Source organism: Dermacentor silvarum, chromosome 1 (genome assembly GCF_013339745.2).
Source record: "Dermacentor silvarum isolate Dsil-2018 chromosome 1, BIME_Dsil_1.4, whole genome shotgun sequence".
NCBI lineage: Eukaryota > Metazoa > Arthropoda > Arachnida > Ixodida > Ixodidae > Dermacentor > Dermacentor silvarum.
In genome coordinates, this window is record NC_051154.1 from 189331604 (window position 1) to 189346412 (window position 14809).

Sequence of the window (14809 nt, forward strand, 5' to 3'; positions counted from 1 at the left end):
GTCTATTCAGTCGGCTTCTTGCCGATCGAGTAAAGTGGGCCGGTCCTGGAGATACTGCAATAGTATTTAAACTGGTCTGATCCAGAAGATGGCGTGACGAAAAGAGAGTCGATTCAGGGAACAGTGCATCCGCAGTTGCGTGGATCCCGTTGGTCGCGTCGATGGGTGTCTGCGCGTCTTGCCGTCTTGGCGGCCTGGCGTAACGCCCGCGAAGAGCGTTATTGCGGGAGGCAACTCACACACGGGTTTACACGTGGCCTACGTACATTGGAGCCCCACCCCGTAATTGCCGGCCATCTAGGGGTGAGTGACCGGCTGCGGAACCTGGACAGTGCTGCGCGCGGCTTCATTTGTAGAGAGCCCCCCCCCCCCCCCCCCCCACCCACGGATGGTTTAAAACCCTAGGTTGCTGAGGAAATAAAACGACAAGCTACGGGAGCCTCAGCTCTCTTCCAGTCTCAACGGGGGACCTGTCGCATAGAGATGCTGTAAGAGCAACTCCGAACGCGCCTTCACCGCCACTTCGCCTGCAAATGAGTGGATGGTCGATCACCATCTCCGGTGGTGACGAATGCGGCGTCGGCAGCTGAACCTAGCGACGGCGACCCATTCCTAAACGACGCAAGTCCTTGGGGACTAACCACCGCGACCCGTCGTCGCCTGCTGACAAAACGTCAACGTCGTCGACCCCAAGCCGTATTACCGCAGCAGCGAACAGAGGTGGGAAGGGGGCGCTTGTCTCTCTCAGGCGTACCCCAACCCAGCCAATCAGAACTTCAGCAGCAGACGAAATGGATATGTCCACTAGGTGGACACTTACAGAATCCCCCCCAGTACTCCGTCGATGGGTGAGCGCATCGGCACCATCTTAGAGATAATTAAATCTGCTTTCGATACCAGAGCCTGCGTCTGTCTCATTCCCTCTCGACTCTGCGTGGTTCCACCTTATTACAGTGACGCAAAGTCGCTGTACGTCACACAGGCACGTAATCGCTATACTGCAAGACGCGTTGCAGAAGATGAACAGCTTTATTGCATATAATGAGCTTTTTATTCAGGAAAGCTTCGCTTCACACAGATTGCTGAATGTGCGTTGAAGATGCATATAATTATTTCTCTTTCTGTGAAAATTATTGCAATTGCATTCTATATTTTAGCGTTCGTTTTGTTGTCCTGCTGGCACATATGCGCTAGGCTGACTAAAATAAACCCTTTTTCGAAATAAATATGCAAGTGAAAGTCAGTGCTACCTTGTACAGGGAAACGCAGACATCCAGTAGCGGTAAAGAGCGTAGTTACTTCATATATATATATATATATTATTTATTTCAGTATACTGTTGGCCCTCAAGCCGTTACAGGGGTGGGTTACAGTAATAATATTAATACAAATCACTCGTGCAGCATTATAAGAAGTACGCAATTAAACTGCTATTTACAAGTACAGGTAATTCGATGGTACATCAGTGCAATTAGTACGTACATTTTTCACAATTCAACAGCAATTCAAATGCTACAGTAACGCAATTAGTACATCAATTTTTCGTTAACACAACATGAACATGGAAAAATAATATCAGCGTTGTAAAGCAATGAGTACATCAACTTGTATTACAGTCAGTGCATCAATTTTTAGTTAGCACAACATGAACATGGTAAAATAATATCAGCTTTGTAAACCAGAAGGCGAAAAAGATTCATTGAGCACTTTCTCAAAATTTTCTACAGAGATACATTGGAGCAGTGATAATGGCAATGAATTCCACTGTCGAGTTGTTTTTGAACAAAATCAATTTGCATATACATTGATACGCTGTGGAGGTACTTCATACCTATGTCCATTTATTCCTGTAAGAATTCTGCCTCGGTGCTGAGTTAAGTATTGTGTTATATCTATGTTTAGTTTATTTTTTGACAACAAGTAGAAGAATTTTAGCCCAGCCAGTTGTCGACGTTCTGCTAACGTGGGAAGTTCTAATGGACGTAACATTTCTGTTACTGACTCTGTCGAGGAGTATTTTGAAAGAATGAATCTAGTGGCCCTCCTCTGCACTCTAACATTTTGATCAGCCCAATTTCGGAGTGGTCCCATATAATGTTTGCATATTCCAAAGTTTGGCCATACATACGTTAGATGCGCTGTTAGTTTAACCGGGGTGGTAGCAAGCTTCAGTTTCCATCGTAGGTACCACAGCTTTTTTTCCGCTGCTGAGCAAATGTTTTCAACATTTCAAATTGCTTGATATGGTTACACCTAAGTATTTTATTGCGTCAACTGCAGAGAGAGGGGTAGAGCCTATAGCATAATTGCAAATGAGCACGTCTTTACTCTTACTTGTCATACGCCGAGCAACAGTTTTGGTTTGATTTATCTCCATTTTCGAAGTAGCAGCACCAATCACGACGACTACAAGGCAGTCATTAAGTGGTTTCTGGTCGTTTGCGTTGTTTATAACTTTATAAATTAACCAGTCATCTGCAATAAAGTCGCACCGTTGTGCTTATATAAATGTTACTTGTACTATCATTTATATAGATTAAAAATAATATTGGGCCTATGACAGAGCCTTGCGGGACTCCTGAAGTAACTTGTAATTGATCAGATTTGTAACCATTTACTTCCACATATTGTGTTCGTCCTGTCAGGTACGCGCTTATCCATTGTACAATGCTATAGTTTATGCCAAGATACATTAATTTTTGTATTAATTGAGGGTGAGGAACCTTGTCGAACGCTTTTGAAAAACCCAGGCATATTGCAATTATTTAAAGCACGTGTAAAGTCGTCGATAGTTTTCAGAAGTTGGGTTGTTGTAGAGAGATTTCGTCTAAAGCCGTGCTGATTGGGAAGGAGTGTTTTGTGTCCTCAAGATATGTATACATAGATTTGGATATAATGTGTTCTAAAAGCTTAGAGCAAACGCAAGGCAAAGAAATTGTACGGTAGTTCTCGACTTTTTGTCGGTCTCCAGATTTGTGGGTCGGCACAACTATTGCCATGCGCCAGTCATCTGGAACTCCTTTCTGTTCAAGCGAAGCCTTCAATATATATATATATATATATATATATATATATATATATATATATATATATATATGGATCTGTTGATTCAGGCGTCGGCGGCGAATGCTTTGGAGTTAGTGGCAATTCTACATGAGATGTCGCCGTGATAGGAGGTGGAACAGCTGCGACAGATTACGGCTTGATGACTAGAGATAGTAAGTCCTGCGGACGCCCGTGGTCAACTGGTGTAGATGCGTCCGGTTGTGTCGGTACTTGCCCAGCCGCATATGATATGTCGCAAATGATATCCCGACAAACACATAACATAAATAATTTTCGTAGGTCGAAGGAGAATAAGTTCGGCAACTGGTGTGCGGACCTTTATTAACCCTGAAGACTTGTAAGCGCGCACTGCAGGTGCCCAAACCACTTTCTTGTAAGTGTTCTGCGCCGTCGTCACGTCCAAATTATTTATTGTGGGCTCATATATGTCCTTGCAAAAGGCACAGCTGTTGTGGATCATGCTGAAGCTCGCGACTCCATTCGACAGTTCACTTGAAATTGTTTAATTTTGCCTACGAAGGGCTATAATTTGACAGCCGTGTTCTCCGACTTTCTTGAACGTTGCTGCTGGGTGGTGCTGCTATCCTGCCGAATCGCTCACACTTTAAACAAAAATGAATTACGTGCTCGATAGCGTGATCGAACCTCGGTCCCTCATCATAGAAGGCTGACTGTCTACCGATCGTTTTATTCTACTTTCTTGCCATTAGGCCACAGCTGCGCATAGATTCCCATCGTCGCCAACGCAAACTAGCTCTTCGAGCTAATCGCCACGTGTTTCGGATTAATGACTTAAGCCCATACTTAAACATATCTTGAGTTTCTCAAGAGGAGTGAACAACACTGCAGTTGGTTGCATTCACCTAGTGCAGATCTGTCTTTTCTTCTTTAGCTTTTTTTAAGGCATGGCACAGGTTCGCGGAAACACCCAGCATGATAAACCCGTTTCCGGGATATATCTGTACTTGGTAGTTTAGCGCCCGTGCTGTGTCGCTAGCCTTCATTCTCGTATTCACCACGCTGTTAGTGTGAGCATGAATCTGTACCAACCTGTCCGGTTTCTTCTCGTTGTCTCGGTCCCTTTGGGATTTCGCAGGCCCGGTGAGCCTTCGAGGAAGCTATTATTATGGTAGCTAGTTATTTTTCTTTTTCAGTGAGAGCAGGGGATTCATTTCTTTTTTTATTCTTATTTTCTTCTCTGTTCCTTCGGTGTATCATTAAATTTTACATCTTAATCAGCTTAAATTTCCACCCGTAGCAGTCGTTCTATCAAAGACGGCATAGGGAGGTATGGCTCCTGCCGATGCAAATTGTGCAAGCATGTATCCTGCAGTCGTCGATAGTCGCTCACCGCCGAACCGTTTCAATACCGAGGCACATACTAATGCTGTAGCACAGCTATATAGGATCACAAAAGGCGAAATTATCGTCTCTCAAAATGCAGTGTTGGGCTTCACTTTTGTATAATGTGGCGAACGTTATAACATGGCTTGGCGGATACTGCCGGGCTGCAACGAATGCTTATTCTAAATAACCTTTGTCGGCTCCACGTTTTTACCTCACCCGGTGCAGTTAAGTGGAAGTACAGCGCTAGCTCAAATTTATTGCGGGTGACTTTCAAAGGCATCACGAGGACACTGAGACCAACAGGTAAGGCGCAGTGGGCTGGAGCAAATACGCCTTTCGTGGCAAATAAATCAAATCGAATCAAATCCACCCAAACACCGTTATTTCCCCTGGCCACGGTGCAGTGGGGGCATACATATCGACGACAAGTTACACAGTCACGCCAATACCATTCATCGAAGCGACCCCCTATATATGACCCTGCAGTTTGTCTTCTCATCGTTACAAAACCTAAATTCTAATGACTCTCTAAAGCATAATTTTCATTTAGGTCTAGGAATTTTTTACGAAAATTCCCAAAAACCGGAAAGTCTAAAAAATTGCAGCCCGAAATTTACAAATCTGTAACTCAGTGCCCAAAACAGATATTGCAGTTCGGGAAATTTCGTGTGTTAGAGAACCTAAAGAAGACAAATGTAATATATTAATTTACAGCTTACGTTACATTGTTACAGGGCTTACGAGGCTTTCTCAATTGTCCTACTCACAAATTAGTGGCTAATTTGCGAGTGGTATATATAGTATTTAAATTTTGTCCGCTTTAAATGTATTATGAGGTGTAGGTTAAATAATTGCGATATCGTTTTTTATCGTCGAGTTACAGAGCTGTAAACCGAATACTTGACTTTCTTTATATTTCGAAATTTTCGAGAATATTACTAAAAAATTGGTGGAAAATTAAAAAAATTGCTTACTACAGTTATTACATTTTAATTTATCACTTTAAGTTCAACAGGTCTCATAAAAATTGGTGCAGTGGTTGCCGGGAAAAACGACTTCACCGTTCCCAAGTACTTAGATTAGCAGCTGAGCTAAAGGTTGCTCTTAAAGCTCGAAATTAAGCTCGCTTCATCCGTCCGTTCATTCCGTTACGCTGACGATGACCGTTGTCAACGAGGGCGGCGATGTGCGCTTGTTCGTTGATCGTCATGGAATGACATCAAGTGTAGCGAAGCAAGAACGCCAAAGCTGCAAAGCCAGCGCTTGCGTGTCTGTGTCGTTTCTTCTGTCCTTGTTTTTGCTGCTCTACACTTCATGTCATTCCAAGACGACCGTTGTAGTCATCGACGCTAATGTGTCGTCGTCAGAACGCCTCCTCATCCTCAACTTCACGGTTGCTATAGGGCGAAGGAAACTAAAATCACCTCCACCACCCCCACTACATTGTTCGCGCTGCAGGCAATAAAGCCCCGGCGGAAGGTTGGGTTTCACGTGCTGAATGCTGTATCGTACCTGCACCGCTGCGATTTGCGAAAGCATCGGTCCATCTGCGATTTTTCATCTGCAATTGAATTTCGCCGCCGTCATCTTGCATGCAGCCACATTGTCCGGCAGCCTAAATGGCCAAATCCGACGTCGCCTATAAACAAGATACTGTGGCGGGTTATGGGAAGACAGTCACGTTTGTGGAAGGGAGATGTTTCTACCAACACTCGTAACAGAAGGGCAGGAAGCATGTTTACCATCTGGTGGGACAGAAAGTCATATTTTGTGACCTCATTTACAGCAGTCAGTGTCGGGTGAAAAATTTTGAATTAATATCTGGGAACGCATGTCCTGCAGAAAAATGGAACAAAATAAACTCGCAGAAAAAGTGTACACTATAAACGCAAGAATGTTATTTTATTATTGAGTTATTTCTTGCCTGTAATTTCCCGTGCATGGTGTGTCCGCGATGAAATGTAAAACCGCTCTGCAAGTACGAAAAAAAAAACGACGACGACAAATATATATGTTATATATAGATAGACAAGTGCGCAGGGGAGATTATTGTGTTTTCGTCATATTGAGTGTTAGGTTCGCAACAGAAACTTCTGTGCATTTGTATGACGTAACAGTTACGAGACAGCGCAGCACATGTCAAGCGTTATCTCAGTGGTGCTGGTCTCACTCATTCTGGTGCTCATGCTGCATACGTTTTCGAAAGGGACTTCTACAATTTACCTTTTCCATTTCCATTACACCACTATATATCCATGCAAGCGCGAGTGGCTCCATATTACTCGCTTGTAATTATCGCTGTTTCGCGGCTGGGCTATGAAAGAGAGGCCAAGATGAAACTCTTTATTCATACAACGGGCGCGGTCTCTCATGGGAGTCATCACCGTTTGTCATCCATTTCTTCACTGAGGTGGCAAGTGAGATACGGCTAAAGAATAGAAATACTGGGTGCTTCGAGACAGCGCCAAGCTTACAGAAGACCTAGGGTGTATAAAAAGTGGCCTTTGAAGCGACGCGCTTGTATACAGCAGGCTGCACGTGCGCAGCACATGCACTGCACTCGACGCCCACGTAAGCCGTTTATCACTCTCCTTCGTCACGCTTTTGAATATGAGAAGCGCGCTTTTAATCACGATAGTTGTACTCATCTATCCGTATCGTATTTATTTTTCGCACAACGTCGGTATTTACTATATTTAACATTGAAGAGTCGCTGAATATTTTTAAGAGCGGCACCAAACTAAAGCTTCGCATTGTCGGGCACTCCATGTTCTTACTATGAAATGAATCTGATTAATTTTTTACATGTTACAGAGCTCGCTAATTAATCACAGACACACCACACCATTACAGATGGATGTAAAAGTAGGCTTAGAGACTAGAAGCTCCATTTAGAACCACATAAAGATGTGCGAATTGGCAAGGTCAAATAGGGTCTGAAAAGTTAGGCATAGAACACTCTGGCACTGTTTCGTTCCTCTTGTGCCTGTCTTTTTTATACGCCTGACTTTTCCAATCATAGAAGCCCCATGAATGCTATCGCATTTAGTACATAACATCAATGCCCGCTTAAAAACCAGCCCACCCTGCTGTCAAAGAACGAGTTTACGCTCAGCTTGTGTGGCGAGAACCAATTTTCCCTGCTTTGTTCTTCGCAATAGAAGTATAACGAGACATCTGGCTAGAAGAACACGTGCGCAATGAATTCACAAGCTATGGTGACTAGGGCGAAGGTGAACACGTATAACAGTTTATAGGCAGTGTGACCTAAAGAATACTCAATGCGGTGCATATTACTTGCCCTGTTGGCAAATAGATGAGCGCATTTAGACTTCGGAGTATACCGTTCGCCTGCACGATGTGCCACATTGAAGTTCCATCGCGCATAGTTCTCGAGCACCATCGTCATTCCAACGTACAAGGATGTTCAGACCTTTCCTTACGCAACGGGTTCTTGCCCCGGAAGGCTTCAAACAGTGCTTCCAGTTATGTTCACGGCTTCGCTGCACGTTCCCGGGAGGGGACACCACCGAAGTTGGAAGGTGTACTTCGTCTTCGTCACCAAGTTCGCGAAGGTGTACTGAGTCAGTTCTGTGGAGGCCCAGTTAACGGTGGGCGTCGGACTGGCGACCCTCAGTTGGTACTCCGATATCGAAGGGCATCCCGGCTTGGCCGCCCAGAGGAGGAGGATCGATGACTGGCTCAGTGGTATCGCCACACCGCCGATGGGAGCTGCGAGAAGAACGAGTAGATGTCGGTCACGTCCGTCCATTGCCGTTCGGGGCGCAAACAGTACAATAGCGTGCAACCTATTCGTGGTTCATCCGTCTTCCGCGAACATCGCGCCCACCGAAAACGATACCATCGACAATGGCCTAAAGGAATTTCCGTCGACTTCCTTTTTTTTTGTTCCTTGTTCCGTCCCCGCCCAAGTCAATCCATTTCCTGTCGCGGGGACTAAATGAATGCAAAGTCATCGCCCTGGCGCTAGCTTGCCATGGGCTGTACATCCCAGACCCCCCCCCTTTTTTTTTGTTTTCACGCATATCAATGAGCCACCGGGTCCCTGTTTTCACAGCCACTTCCTTCTAGCCTGTCTCCTGTGCCGAGAAGTGGCCATGCTTTCGGTCATGTGCACGAGAGTTCGCGCGCAGCACTTCGTGCGCAAGCAGACCGGGTAACTCCCTTTTGTCGGAAAAAAGAACCTTGTTATTTTTGTCTTTTTCATTCGGGCACCTTACTTTAGTTTTTGCAGCACCCGTATTATACAAAAATCAATCGAGAGCCTAGACTTCTGGTTCTTTCTTTTCTTTTATTGAGTGAAATGAGCCGGCCTCGGTCGACTTGTTATGCCACAGGACGAATCATAACAACATGCAGAACGCATCAGGAATTTGCAGTTTGCTGCACAAAACAACTGCCAGTAGCTATACAAAGCGAATTAACTCTTGATATATGGATGACCACATAAAGAATTACAAGACTTAAGCGAGAGCGTATTTGAAAAAGTTTTAACGCTATGGCACGGCATCGTCGCCCTGCTATACATTTTGCGTCTAACACGAGTCCACAGCCTCGTGTTCTCGCTTTTCGACACACGCACACCGCATGCACTCTGGGACAAGCACCGCGCATGCATTTTCCGCAACTGTGGCGTTCACTTTTATGCATTAATTCTCACTTTCTATTCGTAACAACGTACACAAAAGGCTCTGCCAATCCTTTTCATTTTTCTGACAAAATGTCGGCGTATAATATGGCACGGTCCGAAAGTGTTAGTAGGTAAAAACATACTTAACGTGGTAGGACCGCTGTCTATTTGAAATTCTTGATGAATATAAAGTGCTTTTGCGTTTTCCATTCAACTCTATCCTGGGCATGTAACCAAGCATATGGCGTAAGTTTAAAGACGCTCGCCTCAGTAGTCCAGATTAAGTGCGGGAATCAGCTGACAATGTGCTTGCACAGTCTGTCATTGACAATGGTCTTTATATTACGGCTGAATAATGAAGGAAACGCTCGCCAAAGACCCACTCACCCCCGGGCTCCGTCTTGGCGCTAACGTTGATGCATTGGCCAACGAACGTGGTCAGGCCGCGGTCCAAGTAGGCGCAGACGAACACGGTGTAGTTCTTGAAGTCTTGTAGCCGCTGAACCGAATAGAAAGTTTTGGTCGTAAGGTCGTTCAGCTTGCCGATGCACAAGTCGCTGATGCACCAAGACACCTGGTAGCCAGTAATGTTGGTGCTATTCCCCGGAAGCTGCCAGGTGACGTTGATGGACATCGGCCCGACATCCACCACAGTGAGGTTAGACGGCACTGGAAGCTCTGCAATTTGTCATCGAACCATTAAGCACTTCGTGTCCGTACTATGTAACCTGAAACTGTGTAATAATGCACCGATAGATTGTGGCAATGATAACACACACAGGAAGACCCTACATCCTTTTGTTGGGGCCCAGAAAAGGTCCTTATGAAGCCACATATGTCTCCTTGGCAAAATATAGTATTTATTTACTTATTCTCATAATAACTGCTCATGAAACTTCCAGTCCCACTTGAGACTAGGGCAGGTAGGCAGTCTACGCGTACAAAACAAAACTGGTCCATACAATAAGAATGCCCTTAAAAACATTGAATTAGAATTAACAAGATAAGGTACCTAATACAATTTTCAGTTATACGGCAGTTCAAGTATCTATGACAGTATTAGCTTCGTTGAAAGCGGTGCGATGCACACGCACACAATGTAATGCATACTAGTATAATACCCGTGTCACACGGGCCCGTTTGGAAGGCCTTCCAGTCGACGGCCTTCAAAACGCCACAACTCTATCAACTCAAAGGAGTTGTCGCGCTGCTACACGGCACTTTTGAAAGGCCGTTGAGTGGTTCAGGCGTTTCTCGCAAAATTGTGTGGCGCTGCGGATCTTTATTTTCGTTTTCATGTCACCAAAAGTTAAACAACATTAAAACCACTTAAAAGCACTATAATTTCTTTTATGTCTGTTTATACGGCGAAATGGCGGCGATATGACGGCAGCCGGCAGCACATGGAGTAGATGGAGAGTGTACTAGACAGCATGAAGGAAGGAATGAACACAAGCACGTCGCTGTTATCGAGAGTATGTGCAGTTCGCACATACATATAAAGTGTCAAAAATACTTTAATGAATAATTAATAACACTGATATATAGTATTTTTAGGGCATTTTGGTTTGATTTGTTCTTTCTAACCATGAGTACGAGCACACTGAACAAAAGGGCATGTTCGCGCTGTATCCGCTTCCGTTGCTCAAAGGCCATCGAGATTTCGATAGAGTTGTAGGGTGCACCGTTGACTCGATAGACTATTGACTCGGCGGCCTTCGAAACCGCCCGTGTAGCAGCTCGAACTTGACCTTTGCGTCAACTGACTATCAGTTATAAGGCCTTCCAAACGCCGTGTGACACGGGTATTAAATACATACAAATGAGTAATATGTCGGTATTTTTACTCAAAATGAAGCACCCGGCTACCAGTGTGTGCGACTTTTGTAGTTGTGGTCAGTGAAAACACCTAATGACACAGGTTTAGTGATAAGGTGATCAAGGAGGTTCCATTTTTGAACTGGAAGCGAGAAATAAAAAAAAAATCAACGCAGAGGCAATGTGAGTTCACATCTACGTAATGCGAAGCATGCTTTGTTTGGTAGAGAATGGTTGGTATGGACCATATACGTGGTGTTATCAAAAAGTTTCTAGACTGGCTCGGTTTTGAAGAAAGTAATTTATTTATGTGCATTCAAATACTGTCCCTTCTTAGAATTGCCCCCGTGCCCACCAATACAGTGCTCCCAGCGTTCCTTCCACTTTCCCAATATGTCCTCGACGTCTTCTTTCCTGAAAGAGTCGAGCACCCCTTCCGCGATTCGAGCTTGATTAAGGCAATTGTGTCAAAATGGTAACTTTTGAGCTGGGTTTTTGTCATGCTCGCGTCAGCAGGCGGTCGGAGTGTAGGAACTAGGCCATGACGTGTTTTCTGATGCTAGTTTTCGCCGAGTGCCCGCTCCTTAACTTTCTTTTTCTTTCTCTATGCTATCACTTTCGCGTGTCTCTGCACCATACGCATCGAGGTAGACGGGACGAAAGCGTTCCTGGCAGCTTGTCACAGCGTCAAAAACGCTGAAGCCGTATACTCCGACGCGCGCGGTGCGGAGTCACGCGAAACCTTGCGAAAGTGATCGTATCGCCGACAGCGACAGCTTCTACTGGGCGAGACAAACGACGACGACGGACACGCTAAATCGCGTGAATGTAAGCAAATAAATACAGCTACGCATTAAAATTCTAGGCGACCTCGGCCGATATACTATAAGGATTCCCTTCATTCGATTATATTTCTTTCTTCTTACACACCGCTCATGAAAGCCTGATGATAGCGTAGACTGAGCGCACCTCGGACCATCGATGAAACACAAAAAAAGAAAAAGAATTCGACTGGAATCGCTGCATTATCCGGGCCCTTGTTTAATTCTTGTTGAGAATGTCGCAGGATCCGTCCGGCTTACCATGGTAGGACTCAACTGGTACGTAAAGGGTAACTTACTTGGGGTTTAGCGGCTGGCATTACCCACTGCACACAACATCCTTCACAATGGTGACAGAATGAATGCAAGGATATCATAGTGAAATAATTTAATGGTTTCTACTCCCGCACGTGCGTCCGGCACCGTCGCTATGAACACACACGGTGCCTACGGCACAAAATATCGAAGAGCGAACCCACGGAGCGAAACGGTTGCGCCAACCAGCCAAAAGCTTCCCTTTTTCCCGTCGGAACTGACGCCTGCGCACAGTTTTGAAACGCAATTATTTCTATCACTATCTGTCAAGAAACATGCTTTTCTAGTGAAGACGTACTGGACTATAATCGGCGATAACCTAAGAATTCAGTATACAATTTTCACCCACCAAAACCTCAGTGCGTCAATCTGTGCCTCCACGCTCTGAAACACAGTTCCTGGGAGAAACGAATATATTTAGAGAAATTGTCTCCACCCTGACGTCATGAAAATGGACGAACGTTATTGGCTGGCGCATCTATACGGCCACGCGTTAGTAACGCTGGAGGACAAGAACGAAGAAGTTGTTTTGGGGGCTGCTGCGGCTAACAACAGTAAACAGCCGTTCGCTCGGAACTGACTGCTTGTCTTTTCCTCTCGCGACAAACTGGTGGAGGTGCTGGGTAATAATACGCCCTATGCCTGCTGGTCCTGATCCAGAAGCTACCGACGCCAGTACCTCAGGAACTGCAGAAATCCATCGAAGCAGCTGTCGCCTCCAAGGTCTTCCACCGCAGTACAGTCCCCTGACAAGCTCTGCGAGGACAATGTCAACAACAACCGCCAGCCAAACCGAGGAGATCCCAAATACTGCTGTACCATGCATTGTCAACGCGCCTCGCACGCCTAATCCGTTCCACGTCGACGCCTTTGAGGACGTAGAAGATTTGTTCGACCATTTAAACCGGGTCGCCACCTTTAATGACTGGAACGATCGTCGTAAGTTTAAGAACGTCTACTTTTCCCTTTTAGACGCGGCAAGGGTGTGGTACGAGAACCACGAAGCTTCATTTAGCAGCTGGCAGGAGTCTTACTGACTGCTTCGCGACGCCTTCAGCACCCCCGAAAGGAAAGAAAGAGCCAAACAGGCACTATCTTCGAGGTTCCAAATGCCGACCGAAACCGTCGCCATGTTCGCGGAAGACATGACGAGATTGTTCCGTCGAGCCGACCCACTGATGCCAGAAGACAAAAAGGTGCGTCTATTAATGCGAGGCGTAAAAGAACAGCTTTTCGCGGGCCTCGTGCGCAATCCTCCTACAACAGTGTCTCAGTTCGTCCGTGAACCAACAGTCATGGAACACATGCTTCGGCAGTGGCTATCGCAGTATGAACGCCAGACCACCATGACTGCTGCATGCTCGCTTGTACCTGCAAATGATGACAGGGAATCCCTTACCGAACTAATACGGCAGGTTGTTCGAGACGAACTCCAGAAGTATTATGCATCGGCACCGGCACCTCCGAGTGCCGCAGCTCTTACGGACGTCATTCGGGAGGAAATCAGGCAGGTGGTTCATTCCTCGCCACCAACGCGAACCGAACCTCCCACGCTCTCTTACGCGCATGCTCTTCGGGTTTCTACGCCGTCGACGGCCCATTTCTCGCAGCCACCTGCAGGGCTTCCTAGACGCTTCCCAAGCCCAATCCACCGCATCACTCTGCAAGCAGACTTTCGTCCTGGTCTGCGGAAGTCAACGGTATGGCGCGCTTCCGACAAGTCTGTTGTGCTACCACTGTGGGGAGGCTGGACACTTGTATCGCGACTGCCATTACCTACGGATTAGTCTACGGGGACACCACTCGGATGCCCGTTGCCCGTGCTACGGCGAACGCCCGCACGAAATCAAGGAGTACTTGGAGAGCAACCGTCGTCCTCCTACTCCTCAGCGAAGACAGTCGCGGTCGCCATCACCTCGTCGGCACGCATCACCAAACCGCGCTCGACCCGCCTTTGATTCCACTGGAGTCACCACCGGAAGCCCGCGCCCGGGAAACTGAAAACGCGACCTCCCAGGGTGAGGCCGATGTCATGCGAACCGTCAAACATCCTCCTCCGCCGACGCCACCCCCTCGCGACGTACCACTGACGCCTTCCTTGGAAACCGCCAAAAGAACTTCTGCTGCTATTACTGTTTCCGTCGACTGTTATCCGGTAACTGCACTTGTCGATATGGGAGCTGATTACTGGGTTATCAGTGCCTCACTGGCCCCTCGGCTACGCAAAGTGCTGACAGCGTGGGACTGCCCACATCTGATCACGGCTGGAGGACACCTCGTGTCACCCACTGGACGATGATCCACCAGACTTGCAATTTGTACGTCGACCTTCGCAGCTTCTTTCCTTGTACTGCCAAAATTGTTCTCGGTTGGTTATATTGGGCATGGATTATCTTCAGGAATATGGGGCGAACAATAATCTGCGTCACTTATTCGTGACTTTTTCTAACTGTTTTTCTCCGGATTCGGATGTGGAGGACGAACATCATCACGCTGCTTTACGCATGGTCGATGACTGCATAACGTTACCGCCTTGAAGTAGCATATTGTCACGTAGTAGTGACGGTAAAGAAAACAGTCGCAAAACTGTATGACGAAACTGGTTGTTTATTGGGCGAACCTGTGCCCACAAAAGCAAGCTACACTCAAAGCACAACGATAGCGGCGAACACAGTCGGCGATCGTCGAAAATCTGATCAGTGGCGAAACGCGTCGGCTTTTATACCTGAGTCATCGAAGGTTCTAGATTAATCCCTGATGCCCGCGTGTCTTCCAGAAAGTTCTCGACAAT

The 14809-nt window shown here is 46.2% G+C and overlaps 1 protein-coding gene across 4 annotated transcripts in view; it reads right to left on the bottom strand.

Moving 5' to 3' along the window:
- Positions 1–1328: 1328 nt before the first annotated feature.
- Positions 1329–14809, bottom strand: part of LOC119436544 (Down syndrome cell adhesion molecule homolog) — a 149162-nt gene continuing 135681 nt past the window's right edge. For all 4 annotated transcript variants that reach the window (XM_049658506.1, XM_049658504.1, XM_049658500.1 and 1 more), the window contains 2 exons: positions 9452–9742; positions 1329–8145 (listed from right to left, as the gene is read on the bottom strand). In XM_049658506.1, the coding sequence (XP_049514463.1) occupies positions 7883–8145; positions 9452–9742 (554 nt within the window). In that variant the 3' untranslated portion in view covers positions 1329–7882. The remainder of the gene's footprint in view (positions 8146–9451; positions 9743–14809) is intronic.